This window comes from Urocampus carinirostris, chromosome 11 (assembly GCF_059441175.1).
Source record: "Urocampus carinirostris isolate Australia breed hairy pipefish chromosome 11, RoL_Ucar_1.0, whole genome shotgun sequence".
NCBI lineage: Eukaryota > Metazoa > Chordata > Actinopteri > Syngnathiformes > Syngnathidae > Urocampus > Urocampus carinirostris.
In genome coordinates this window covers 35,866,314-35,880,995 of record NC_142359.1, presented here as the reverse complement: position 1 = coordinate 35,880,995, position 14,682 = coordinate 35,866,314, and the positions used below count along the sequence as shown (strand labels likewise).

The 14,682-nt window shown below is 39.7% G+C and overlaps 1 protein-coding gene across 3 annotated transcripts; it reads left to right on the top strand.

Moving 5' to 3' along the window:
• The first annotated feature begins 1,120 nt into the window (after window positions 1-1,120).
• On the top strand, window positions 1,121-14,439 carry LOC148357233 (N-acetylglucosamine-1-phosphotransferase subunits alpha/beta-like). Of its 3 annotated transcripts, XM_088347299.1 has the most exons (18): window positions 1,121-1,268; window positions 2,510-2,604; window positions 2,878-2,997; window positions 4,860-5,062; window positions 5,183-5,244; window positions 5,319-5,453; window positions 5,555-5,719; window positions 5,821-6,030; window positions 6,162-6,332; window positions 6,406-6,457; window positions 6,590-6,676; window positions 6,753-6,988; window positions 8,303-8,505; window positions 8,586-8,805; window positions 12,767-12,856; window positions 12,930-13,015; window positions 13,081-13,179; window positions 13,263-14,439. In XM_088347299.1, the coding sequence occupies exons 1-18, from the start codon at window positions 1,161-1,163 to the stop codon at window positions 13,420-13,422; spliced, it is 2,502 nt and encodes an 833-aa protein (XP_088203425.1). In that variant the 5' UTR covers window positions 1,121-1,160; the 3' UTR covers window positions 13,423-14,439. The 3 variants fall into 3 exon arrangements, 2 of the variants coding, with proteins under 2 accessions (XP_088203425.1, XP_088203426.1); XR_015851994.1 differs by lacking the exons at window positions 13,081-13,179; window positions 13,263-14,439 and adding an exon at window positions 12,645-12,683 and having other exon boundaries at window positions 12,930-13,017; XM_088347300.1 differs by lacking the exon at window positions 6,406-6,457 and having other exon boundaries at window positions 6,553-6,676.
• Window positions 14,440-14,682: the final 243 nt, after the last annotated feature.

Genomic DNA, 14,682 nt, shown 5'->3' with positions numbered 1-14,682 from the left:
CAACCCGAGACAAAAGATACATTCTGTACTTATTCTATCATGTACACAGCCAAACAGACTATGGTACCCCTTCTCAAACCAGTGATTACATCTGAGGAACAGATGCCTCTCAAACCTCACGTCAGACAGCTTGGTCTCCAACACAAAAGACATTAGTAACAAGGGTTAACAACAAACCAGCATTACTGATTATCCTGATTTTTAACTGTTGGTTATATAAAGGTTGGTTATGCGATGCAGTTTTTGTATAGGAGCATGAATGCAATTTATTCAATAAAGCATTTAAAAGCAGACAAAAAAACAGCTTTCGCATTGCACAGTTTTCGCGTCTCGCAGATTTGGCGTAGTGCAGCTTTCACGCGGCGCAACTTTTCACTCTATGGAAAAAACAAGAATAACAATGAATGACACACATACATTTTGGCTCCAACAATTCTCAAACCTGCGCATATAATTCCAAAAGTAGTGAAACAATTCGATTTAAAAAACATACACTTTGTTGGAAAAAAATAATTTGATTTCAACTGAAAAGACTTTAATTCCATATAAAACACTGGATACATATTTTTCCACATATTGGTAATTGGAGTGAAATGTTTTTGCCCTGAATCTGTCGCAGTTATGACAAGGCATTTGTCATAACGTTACTTTACTTTTTTTGAATGCTTCTAAGGTCTCGTTCTGTTATATATAGCAGTATTATTCCCAACACTGCTACTGAATAAACTTTGCAATTTAGGATGTACCGACTACAAAACCAGAATCCCAAAACATTTACAATTCATTTGACCTAAACTTTAAAACAAAGTTTTAGGGATAAAAATACTAAAATGGGATTAGTTACCCAAGTGAAAAAGTAACTGTAAACAATAAAACTAAGTTGTGCTTCAAAATTCCATGAAGATAAATAAAACATACCATAGAATTCAAAATAACCACAATTGGTTAACTGCAGGATAAAACCTTGGAATATAAAGCACAAACAATTTGGCGAGACTTGCTGCTCCACTAAAGCTCGGCAGTGTTGTAATTTCCATAAGTGAAACCAAAATTGCTGACGCCCTTTCTGGAAGGTGAATATTTCTAGACATTGCATCGACATTACTCAGTTCATAGCAATCCAACACCTCGCACTTTCAAGTACAGTGGCATGTGTGAATATGGCACCCAAGCAGTACGCGAGAATTTTTCGGCCTCGTCCATTTAGGATTGCAATTTACAGCTTGGGACTCATTTCTATTGTAATATCGCTTCATCAGATCGGACAGGTGAGTTAACTTACCTTTTTTTTGTATATCCTAGAATTGGCAAGTTTTAGACACTCACTTTTCTCATTATTTTTGTTTTTTGTGGAAAAATATTCGTAAGCAGCCAAGAAATTTGAAATGTGTTAAACTATTTATCACCCGATTGGTTTGTTTATTATTTCATTTTTAAAACAAAGAAAAGCTGACTGTGTTCAAAAGGCCTTAAATAAAGTTGGATGAAAAGCAGTAGAAAGAGGACCGGTTTGTCTCCATGCTTCACTTACAGCTGTAGGCTACTCAAAAAACCATCTACACACGCATATCCTAATTCATATTCCAGGACAAACAAGTAACAAGTTTGGCCTTAGAACGGACCCCTGAGGTACTTCATGCTGTGTATTCTTCATGGAAAAAAAACTGTCATATATTTTCCTCTCGATGGATTTCTTTGCAACACCCCAGAACCGCATTTGCTCTTATTTGAAAATAGTATGGTGTAATCGATGGACTTTAAAAGCTTTTTTAAAGTTTGCAAAATTACTTTTTACCGATATATTGCGTAGGCTACTCTTTATTCCAAATCTGTCTGTTTAGGTGTTTTTTTTTCTTTTTTTGTGCTTCTAAGGCCTTGTTATATCTGTTTTCGATTATTTCTAATGAAATAATATCCTTTGTATTACATTATTCATTTTTATGAAATGTAAAAGCGGGTGAATCAATTTTAGAAATTTTGAATCATTAATTTTTATTCTCTGGGAGGAGGACATAACGCATTTTTAAGTCATGTTTATTTGTATAGCCCTTAAACACAAGAAGTCTCAAAGGGCTGTACAGACTACAGACTGTTTTACACCATCCCTGATCTAAAAACCTACATGAGGGCAAGGGAAAACTCAAAATCTCAGCATGAGAAAAAATAAGTAAAATAAAAAAAATAAATAGAGAAAAGAGCGTTCCACAGAACTTGGGCCCGAAAAGAGAACGCTCTCGAACCTGCAGATTTCTTCTTGGCTCTTGGGATCACAAATAAAGAAGCATTTTCCAAACGAAGGCTCCGAGCAGGAACATTGGGGGAAATTAAATATGAAAGATATGAGGTACTTAGTGGCTATTAGTCCATTAGTTTTCAAATCTTAACATTGTGGTTAAAAATATTTTTCTACATTGATTTATAGTGTACATTGTCATATAACAAAAAATAAAATGTTGCACTCTTTGACTGTTTTATGTGTTTTAACTTGATGACAACAATTTATTGACAGTTTGTGGACGAGTGGAGGTGGGACCGGTCCAGCCAGTTTCAAGACGTATCAGATTTGGAAAAGAAAGTGGATGATTGTATGTCATTCCATAGCAGGTGAGTATTCAACCTTTCAAATATTTATCAAACTCAATCTTTGTCATGATTCAACACATGTATTTTTCCTCCATTGTATTAAAAATATAAAAATGTGTTCTCTTAAAAATATATATCCTGGCCGACATGTCCAGTATGTGAGCCTAAAGTTTCTTTTGAGTTTTTTCCCCACGTTTGACATTTCTTGCTAGCATTAGAATAAGCAAGAGATTGGTGCATGAGCTTGAGAAAAACATGCTCGTCCTAGTGTCTGAATTTGTTTTTTTCTTTCAGAGAATGCACGCCCATACCCATTGATCTGGTATACACATGGGTGAATGGCTCAGATGTGGTCCTTCTGGGGGACCTCATGAAGGCCAAAGAACAACTAGAGGAGGAACAAAATGGACTGAGGTAGGTAAAGGAGTACAAAGATGGCGAGAGAACTGCATTGATGAAATATTGCAACACTTCATTTGAGCAAATTAAGGATCATGACTAGTATTGCATACTTGTATGAACATGTATGCAGAGCTTAAATATTTCTCCATACTTAAAGTCCTAAAAGTAAACAACAGAGTCAGGTAGGCTCCAACACATCACATTCATAAAGTCAGGAAACTATACAGAATCCCAATAATTATCCTTATTTGTATGATCAGGTGTATTGGAGGGTAAGAAAAATCAAAAACTTGTGGACTCCACCCTCTAGGACAGGGGTAGGGAACCTATGGCTCGGGAGCTATATATGGCTCTTTTCATGAGTACATATGGCTCCGAAATAAAATGTAAGTATTGCACATCTCTCTGTGGCATTTCAAAGTCAAGTGATTTCATCCCGATTTTGGTCCATTTAAAGCCGAAGCAACTTAATGCAGAAGTTCGATAAGAAACCATTTAAACTGATTAATAAAAACGCTGGCAAACAACTTTGATTGGGCAAGCAGTACAGGTGGGCGGATCCCTGCACACAGCGCAAGGCACTTCCTTCTCTCTCTCCATCTCAGTGCAGTCTACACCGAAAGTGAATATGACGATATGCTTATTGTTTTCAGTAATTTGTGACATTTTTACAAAAGAACTTTGCATGTACATTGTTTTGAAACCGTTATTAAGGACAAATTTCATGGAAAAAAATCGCCTCAACACTCTTAATTTAAGGTGGAAGACAAATTGTAAATGGCATATTTACATTGATTTGGGACACAGGTTTTGGCACTATTATCATTTCATACATTTGATTAAATCATCAAATGACTCACAGTGAAATAAAATGTGCTGAAGAATTAGCTTTTGTCTAGAGAGCGTGTTTGGCAGTTATTTCAATTTTGTCTGAAAATATATGATGTGGCTCTCTCAATTTCTTTTTAAAAGATTTTTTGCTTTTATGGCTCTTTGGGTCAAAAAGGTTCCTGACCCCTGCTCGAGAACCAAGATTGGGGAACTAGCAGTAAATTGACTGTTCTACTATACTATAGTCTAGTACAGGGGTGGCGAACAAGTTTGACACAAAGAGCCGAAATTTTTAACTGAACTTATGGTGTTTACCAGAAGATACACAAGGAGAACGTCCGGTCTTCTGTTTATGCCCTCAAAATCAAGCACTCTTTGATCATGCAGCAAGACAACAATCTAAAACACACCAACAAGTCCAACTCTGAATGCCTCCAAAAAAAACAAAAAAGAAAGTTCTGGAGTGGCCAGGTAAAAGTCTGGTTTTTAATTTAATTCAGATATTGCTTTGTGACCTCAAAGTGCTGTTTATCCTAGAAACCTCTTCAATATGTCAGATTTGAATCATTTTGCAAAAAAAAAGTGGCCCAAAAAATCCTCCACAGTGATACAAAAGACTCATTACCAATTATCGTAAATGTTTGCTTTCTGTTATTGCTGCCAAAGGTGGGCCAACTCGCTATTAGGTTTAGGGGGCAATTACTTATTCACATAGGTTTTTACTTTTTATTTTTTGTGCCTTACCAAATGTAATCAACATTTCAAAACTGCATTTTGTATTTCCTTGGATTGTCTCTGTGTGATGTTAAAAAATGGTTTGATGTTCTGAAACATTTGTGAGTGATAAATATGTAAAAAACACAGAAATCAGGAAGGGGGTGAATCCTTTTTCACGGCACTGTATGAAAAAAACATCAATTTGAACTCCCACATAAAGGCTCAAAGCTTGCCTGGAATGCACAAATTTACTTTCTTTGTTAATTTCCTCAACACGTGCAAGTAATAATGAAAACTATTCCTGTCTTTTCCCATCTTGTGTCCAGAAAAATATCACAATGCCCGCTGTCTCAATGCATTGCAGCTCCTTTGGTGGTGCTCGATCCTGCCCTTCCCACCAGTATCAACAATCAAGTGCTACCTTCAATCTTGCCTTCTTTTCCACCTGCCAAGTTGTTGCTTCGGCTTAACAAACCCCTCCAACCCTCCAACGCTGTCTCCGTGGTTGTCTTCCATTCACGGGCAGAAAGTACGGCTTTGCAAAGAAATACTAATGTTATGGAAGTGATGGTTGTCTCCATAATGGCAGGAAATTACCTATTGTTTTTACACTGTTTATTGTATCTCTTTTTGTTGGATTGTCTTCCAGCTACAATAGCCTTGACAGACAAACTCAAAGATGTGAACTTCTCTATGGCCCAATGTTACCTGGTAAATCTTGTTTTTTTTCAAACATTTTCTATTGATAATGAAAGTAGTGTAAGGCTGTGTGTTGTATTTTTCAGACAACAGACAAAGATATCCCAGGTCTAATTCAAATGCCAACTATTGCCTACCTGAGTGGGTTCTCCAAATCATTCAAAGAATCAGAGGAGCTAAAAGCGAGACTGCCACGTCCCATCACTGACAAGATAATTGCGGTATAGCTACCCATTTTGGGGAAAATTTTGTCCTATTTGCGATTTGATTTTTTTCATCCAGTTATGGGATGTCACGGCTCATTAGTTTTTGTGATCATCAGCTTGAATTGTACCCAGAGGCTGGTATCGCCCTGGTCCACCTCAAAACACAACAGCATTTGACTGATCTCCTTCAAGTTGATGAGAAAAAACTCATGATGGATGGGAAGGCGCTGGCAGTCTCTCCTGCTTACATGTTCTGGGACCTGAGCGCCATCATAAAAGTTGTATGCTGCTACCGACTATGTGAATAGTTGTATTAAATTTATTGATTGGAGGATGGAGATGTGAGTACCTCAATGATATTTCTGAAATCTTTTGTGTTCAGTTTTCCCAAATGCACCCTGCACCAATGAAAAAAGAGACCAGAGACTTTCTCACAGCTAACCGCTTCCAAGACAACAACGCACTTCTCTATTCCTTACGGTCCGTGGAGAAACATGCTCCATGGGTGCGTCACATCTTTATCGTCACAAATGGACAAATTCCATCCTGGCTCAACCTGCAAAACCCAAGGGTTTCGATTGTCACGCATCAGGTAAGCCTCTCCCATTTCAGCTCTCAACTTATCAGCATGAAGATTATCTGATTTGAATTCCCTCACACAAGCATGGTGTTTGATATGCTTTTTCTATCCAAAACAATAACAGTAATGCTTCAAAATTATAGGAAATTTTCTTAAACCAGAGCGACCTCCCCACATTCAGCTCCCCTGCTATAGAAAGCAACCTCCACCGCATCCAAGGCATATCACAAAAGTTCATTTACCTCAATGATGACGTGATGTTTGGCAAAGACGTGTGGTTGGACGACTTCTACAACCCATCCGATGGGCAGAAAGTAAGCAAATAAAGACAGATGTGAATGTCTGATTTGATTTAATGTTCTGTTAAAATGCCATTCTTGTTTGTAGAAGTGGTACCCTGCAATGTTCTGTCTTTCTACAATTGACACTAACATCCCAGGTGCATTATCATGTCTGGATGGATTTAAAATGTCACCTATTCTTCCAATTTTAGTGTGACAGCTCACCAACAAGTGTATTTTTACTTCCTGGAAGGTTTATCTTGCTTGGCTTGTTCCTGCTTGTTCAAAAGGCTGTGAAGGATACATGATCAAGAATGGGCAATGTGACCAGCGGTGCAATAATTCTGCCTGTCAATGGGATGGTGGAGACTGCAAAGGTAAAATGACCAACAACTGTTTAGCCGCCTCAGTAAGACGATCCTGATTTGAAATTGTATTTTCTGGCTTGTGCAGTAAGCAATGAAAATTTTCCTAAAGCCAACATGAGTCGGGCAACCAGCCTTGGGTCAGGACCCAAACAAAAAGTATCAAACTTCTTCTCAAATCAGGACAAAAGAAATCCCCAAATTCTGAGCATGATACACAGGGAAAAAATGATCGACGTTGATTTTGTGGACGATAAAGCACCAGTACGGATGAAGTTTGATGATTTTGTGCCTTCAAACAAAAGATTCCTTCCCTGGAAGAAGGTAAATACTTTCAAGATATACTCAGTGTTGGGAATAATGCTGTTATGAATAATGGCGTTACTTCACGTCATTATTTTTTCAGTAACCGAGTAATCTTACTATTTCTTCTGCCGTAACAACGCTGTCATTACTGATGCTCAAAACTGATGCATTACTTTGTCTAGTACAAATCAGCATGTTGTCTTAGCGTGCAGTCTTTTTGTGAGTAAGGAAAATAAGCATGATGTCCTCGATCAGCCTTTTGGCATATTTATTCATTAACAACACGCAAACGTGAACGCAGCAGCCATCAACACTAACACAAAAACGGTGCGTGATGACATCACACAATAGAAAACATCCTGCCGTAATTGTCACGAGGAAGAGCGCTATTAAATTCCCAATACTTAACATCTCATTTGGGGTAAACTAGTATAGGATTCTTTCTCAATGGTTACCACACCTTTACACACTACATGTTCTAAAACTGCTGCTCTACTGAGAGAAATAATGTCAGCTATCTTAGACAGAGAGGAGGAGGACAGAGATGGAGGGAGAGAGGGGAGGAAGTGAGATAGCTAGAGAGAGGGATTGGATAGTCACTTTATATCGTTTTAAAGTTGAATTTTGTTGCAAAAAAAAAAATTTGAAGTGCAGTTGCTTAATTCTACTTAAACAGTTGTCTCAGTTTGAGAGTTTGATTTATTTATTTTAGACTGCAGTGTTAAACACACTTTATATTGTTGAACTGTTTACTTAAGTTGTTTGAAAATATTTAAAGTACAGCACTTTACGTCTACTTGAGCAGTTGTCTGATAGAGATTGTGATTTATTCTATAGTCTATAGAGTAAAACTGAATTTATATTGTTTTACAAATTACTTTTGTTGCAAACAAAATACTTTAAGTACAGTAGGCTATGTCTACCTGACCAGTTGTTGCAGGTTGTGAGAGTTTGTTTATTTCTTATTTTTGTTTCACTTCAAGTATATGATAAATCTCTTGCTGGTGAGGTTCAATTATTATTACAAGGTTCTATAAAACAACTACTTGTCTGTTCTTGTCTACTCAGCTGACTCAAACTCTGCTCACGAAATTTCACAAAAAGTTTTTTGACATAAAACAACTTATTTTCAAAGTAGCAGAAATAATGACTTTCCCTGGTGACTAGATACTTTAAATATCGAGTAATTCAGTTACTTACTCAGTTACTTTTTTAGAAAAAATAGGGAATAACTGTAACTAAAACACTGGATATACTTAATATCTACTTTCACTTAAACTAAACATTTTAAGGAAACTTGTAATCTTAAGTGGTATACGTTTTATTCAACAGGAAGAGGATCATCTCAGAAAAGCCTTCATGTATGAGACAAACCGTGTCGCCACTCGCCGAAAGCTGCACGATTCTTATAGTGACTCTTTGCGCTACGTGGATATGCTATACAACCAAAAGCTCGAAAGAATAAGGGAACGAAGAGTGATCGCGCATGCGCCTCATATGATTGACAAGCTCGTAATGCAGGAGTTGCAGGAAACGTAAGACCCACCAAGGTCTAATATTAAGTCTTCTTTAAGGGATGCTTACTGAGCCTCATTTGCACTTTTTTTTATTACAGATTTCCAAAAGAATTTCAAAAGACCTCAAGCCACCATTTGCGTCATTCAGATGACATGCAGTTTGCCTTTTCCTACTTTTATTTCATGATGGGTGTCAAGAAGCAAGCAAACATCTCAGAATTGTTTGACACTGCTGATAAAGACCACTCTGGGATTCTGTCTAACAGTGAAATTGAAACTCTGGCAAAGCTAAATGACATGGAATCGGTCAAACGAGAGGTGGGTAGTGTTATGCAGGCTTGGGGAGTAACGAAATACATGTAACCGTGTTATGTAATTAGGATACCCCCAAAAAATGTAATTGTATTCCGTTACAGTTATAGGAAAAACAGACGTAATCAAATTACTGATACATTTAGTAAAAATAAGGATAACTTTGCAGAGTTACAATTTGATTTAAAAACATATTCATGTTGCACTCTTTTAGGGAAAATGGTTTTAACTTTTTATTCTTTTACTTGTTCGCATTAACTTTGTTTAGACTTGCCATTTGCCATGTCTGGTCGCTCCTTTCTCTCTGCTGTATTATTCATTACACACACACACACACACATACACACACACACACACACACACACACATACACTTGCTTGCTTGCGCTTGGGGTTGTCCATCGATTCGATGATGACCATCTTCTTTTAATTGTGAGTCTGCTGATGTTTGAAGAGTCCGATCCTGGATCCACAGATGCGGCCACAGACAGAGCATGTGAAGGGGGTGATGGGGGGAGCAGGGGCGGCCCGGCAAGCATGTCTCCTTGCACGCTTTGCTGCACGGTGTTGCATGCGCTGTTCCTCCATGTAATCCACTCCCTGTGAGCAGTGGGAGCGCCAGAGGTCTCGGCAGGAAGCAAGTTCCTCCAGTGAGGAAGGGTTTATCCGACATCTCTTCAGGATGTTCTTCATTTGGTCTTTGAACCGCTTCTTCTGCCCACCAGCACTACGTTGGCCTAGATGTAACTGACCATAGAGGATACGGCGTGGCAGTCTGTGGCTGGGCATTCAAACAACATGCCCCAGCCACCTAAGTTGGCGTTGGGCCATAATGGATTCCATGCTGCAGCTGCCTGCCCTCTCCAACACCTCTGTGTGCGGCACTCTATCCCTCCATGTGATGCCAAGGATCTTCTGAAGACATCTTACATGGAAGGTCTCGAGGCTCTTCAGATGGCGGCTGTAGATAGTCCATGCCTCACATCCATACAGTAATGTAGTGATGCATACAGCTCTGTAGACCAGCATTTTGGTGTGGAGTCTAAGGTTGTTGTTTTGAAAGACCCTTCTCCTTAGTCGACCGAAAGATGCTGATGCTTGCTTGAGACGGCTCTGGATCTCATCATCCAATGAGCAGGTGTCAGACACTATGCTCTGCTGCAGTGAGGATTATTGGATTTGGTAAGAGGTCAGCACTGGACTGACAGAGTACCTCTGTCTTCTGGGTGTTGATCGTCAGTCCCATTCTGGTGTATGCAGTTACAGCTGCCGAGAGAATGTTTTGCAGAGCCTCCGGTGTATGGGCAACCAGGGCACAGTCATCAGCATACTGTAGCTCAATGATGGTCTCTGAAGTCAGTTTGGTAGTTGCCTGTAGCCTCCTGATGTTAAACAGGTTACCATCAAACCTGAAGTTGATGGTAACTCCAGCCTGCTTCTCCATCCTTCTACGTAGCAGTGTTGTAACACAGACGAGGAAGATGTTGAAGAGAACTGGAGCCAGCACACAGCCTTGCCTCACTCCAGTTTTGACGCCAAAGGGCTCTGAGCTGTGTCTTCCAACTACCACTCTGGCTGTCATCCCTAAATGGAACTGTGCAAGAATGGTGAGAAACTTGGGTGGACACCCAAATCTCTTCAGGACTTGCCACAGTAGGTCCCTGTTCACTGTGTCAAATGCCTTTGAGAGATCGACAAAGGCGATGAACAAGTCCTTGTGCTGCTCCCAGCATTTCTCTTGGAGCTGACTTGTCACAAAGATCATGTCGACTGTTCCCCTGTCCTTTCGAAAACCACACTGTGACTCTGGGATGACGCGTTCCGATATTTTGGAGATGAGTCTGCGGAGCATGACCTTGGCAAGGACCTTTCCAGCAGTGGCCAACAAAGAGATACCCCTACTGTTGGAGCAGATGGATTTATCTCCTTTATTCTTGAAGATGGTCACAATGTTCGCATCTTTCCACAGTTGCGGGACACACTCTCGTCTCCACACCTCTGAAATGTATTGAAACAGTGTCCGTGTACAGAGGTAGCCTCCTACCTTGAGAAGTTCAGCTGGGATGTTGTCAGGTCCAGGGGATTTATTGTTTTTCAGGGTTTTGACTGCATGCAGGATTTCATTGAAAGTTGGCGGGAGGTCGAGGTCTGGCAATGTAGGATGTTCAGGGAGCTCTGAAAGGACAGTTGGGTCCACTGGGGTGGGCTGGTTGAGCAGGGTGTTGAAATGCTCAGCCCACCGCTCCACTATCATAGCCTGATCCTTGATTAGAGATGTTCCATCAGCAGATCTAACAGGTGCCAGGGAGCAGTTTCTGGGGCCATAGATGGTTTTTACTGCATCATAGAAACTGTGCATATCGCTTCTATCAGCGTGAGACTGGATTTCATTGGCTTTTGAGATCCACCACTCATCTTGCAGTTTTCTGAGAGTTCTCTGGGCCTCGGAACGAAGGGCTTGCCATAGCTTTTTATGGAATTGAGATTGTGGGTTGTTCAGGGTGGCTCTGTGCGCCTTGTGCATTCTGTCCAGGAGGGTTGAGATCTCTCCGGCATTCTGGTCAAACCAGTCCTGGTGTTTTTTAGTTTTAAAACCAACGGTTTGGGCTGCAGTGTCAAAGAGGGTGGTAGATATATAGGTCCACTTCTCATCCATCCCAGCCTCTGACATGACCAGCTGCTCAATGTTTGCCAGCCTCTCAGCTAGAGAGCAACGGAAGTTGTCAAGGGTGTCGCTACTGGAGAGTTTGGCACAGTTGAGTGTCTTCCTCTTTGAACCACCCTGACGTGCTAAGGGCCGGACATGCATTCTGACCTTTGTCAGAATCATGCGGTGGTCGGTCCAACAGTCTGCCCCACGCATAGCTCTTGTAATGAGCACGTCCTTCAGGTCAGCCCTCCTCACGATCGCGTAGTCGATCAGGTGCCAGTGTTTGGACCTGGGATGCATCCAGGATGCCTTATATTTATTCTTTTGTTGGAAGATGGTGTTTGTGATGGTAAGGTTATGTTCCGCGCACAGACTAAGAAGTCTCATGCCATTGGAATTAACTTTTCCAATGCCATGGGCACCAATCACACCATTCCAGTTTTGCAAGTTCTTTCCGACACACACACACACACACACACACACACACGCTTGTGCGCTCATTCCCACGAACTCCGCAGCAGCCCTAGGTGCCTGAGTACAAAACATGACTATAACAGAAACGTGCCACGTAATTAAAGTGTAACTAACGAGACAACATGAGCAAATATGAACATATAAAAGGAAATATCAAATTATCAATGCAATATAATTCCCTCTTGGAATGACCCTTTCAAGCATCCATTCATTCACTTCTTGCACTCATTCCCATGTCTCACGTTTACATAAACATAAAGCACTGATAGACTAACTGTGTCCAATCCTGATTTCAATTACTGACCGTGAGAGATGACAAGATATCCCAGATTTTTGGGGAAATTTAGAAAGTAATCGCTTTGTTTGTTTAAAACAATATGAGGTGAACTAAAACAGCATATTTTGTATACCATGTGAAAAACAATGTTTTTTTTTGCTCAATTCACTATACTATGTGGTTAAAATGTTAGCACTTTTTAGTTGGACTACAAAAAAACTACCGGTACATGATCTTGGTTTTTCTTTTTCAAGGTTATATTGTTCAGTAATCTTTAACACAATTTTGTATTATATATATTTTATATTATATTTTATTTAGTTTATTTTGTCTTTTATTAGCATATTTGATATTGGAGTAATTCAAAAGTAATTGAAAGTAACCAAATTACATTACTTTAATATTATGGTGTTCGGATTACGTTACTGATTACATTTTTCAACAGGCAACTACCGGTACTACTGTATCGGATTAAATTTTTAAGGTAACCCTCCCAACCCTGTCGTTATGAGATTATTAATGAACAACTGTGTATTAAATCAGACATTACTCTGTGATCACCTACAGGACTTGATAAGTCTAAAGAGTCAGTTAATCATGTGCTCTGAAAAATCTGTGACAAACGACAGCCAATTGGTCTACCATAAGCATCACTCGGTATGTTTTTGCCTTGTTATTTTTATGAACTCAAGCACATCCTGACAAGTCAATATTCTCATCTGTTATGTAGTTTGGAATCACAAAGGAACTCCTTATGAACTGCAAACCTGTCACGGATCGCATCCGCAGTATCTTTGCCACCCAGAAGAAGTACAAGTGAGAGCTTTTCAGACAAAATATCAAGATGAACAAACTCCACTCATCTGGTAAAATGTCAACAGGTATAAAATCTTGGGTTCAGATGACATACACTTCAAGATGATTCGCAATGACCTGGATTATGCAGAGCGCATATTTGATGACATTCGTAAGAGACCGAGGTGAGAAGAACCCACGTTCGGTTGAGGAAAAAAGTCTATTGCGTGTTCCAGTGTTTGAACAGCTTCTCAATTCAATCTTTCAGGAAATTCATTTGCATCAATGATGACATCGACCACACCAAAAACAATGCGAGGGACATAAAAGAAAAGTTGTTGGACTTTTACCAATCCATGTTCCCTCAACCATCCCAGTTTGAGCTCCACCAAAACAGGTCCCTGTCCACGGATGAGCATCAGGAATAGTTGGAAGTTACCATGATTAAGAAGGAAGAACAGTAGTGAGAAAAGTAGTAAGAAAAGCGTAGCAGACCAGCTATTCCTGCAAAATGACACTAGATACCCACCAACATTAACTCCAAAACGTAACTATCCCACCCATTTCCGAGGCAAGCTTACCAGAACAGCACACGCTTCTACATATACTGCATATACATTCTAATTGCAGTATACATCCTCAAGTTCTATGCCAGCAGTGGCACGCAAGGGGTTAACCAGTGGCACGCGAGCGCACGGAAAAGTAATACGAATAATAATGATATATATGTAGATTTTTTTTTTTTTAAGTGCATTTTTATCTGAAATTTAGACATTTCAGTTGCGCGCCGTGTTTATGGTAGCGCCCCTCCTCCTCTTCTCCGTGTGTGAGTGTGTGTCTGCGCCGCGCCTAACAGAGGAGGAAAGATCCGTGTTTTCCGTGTTAAACGTCATTACGAGACGAAACATGAACACGAATTCAAGGATGAGTCTGACAAGGCGGGGACATGAGAACGCGCTGCGTCCAACAAACACAGACCCTGAAAACCTTTGTCACTGCTAAAATCACCACCACTGAAGCAAGTTATCACATTGCTCACTGCATAACAAAGCACGGAAAATCATTTATATCCGCGACCAAATCAGCTGTTATTTCTGTTGCCTTTATTTTCTAGTAGCCTTCTGCCTTGTTGCTGTTATTTCAAGTTTTGATATTTTCTGCAATAAGATTACATCGATAAATGTTATGGTAGCTGTCCATATCACTTGTTTTTGATTGTAGTTCATTGTTGATGAAGAATGATTGATTCTGGTTAATTCATGTGTTACAATGTTGAAGTCATGGATGGCTTCAGGCCTTTCCACATGTTGCTCACATGCATTTTTTAGTTTATTGATGAACAAGAATAGTGGAAGATAAATTGGTCAATTATACGATTTCAATGTATATCCATGTTGTATATCCGGACTGGTGTTAAATTACAGATCTGTTGGATTTAAAAGAAATTGTTGTGCGAGTCATTGATCTTGGTATGGCACACGGATTTAAAAGGAAATTTGAAAGTGGCACTCCACATCGAAAGGGTTGTTGACCCCTAGCTTACATGATACACAAATGCAAATTTGCTACTTACAAGAAATTACTGCTAATATGAAGAAGGATGAGGATATCTAGTGGTGAAATGAAGAGGAGCTATGAACTATGACAGGGGTTGGGAACCTTTTTGACCCAAAGAGCCATAATAGCAA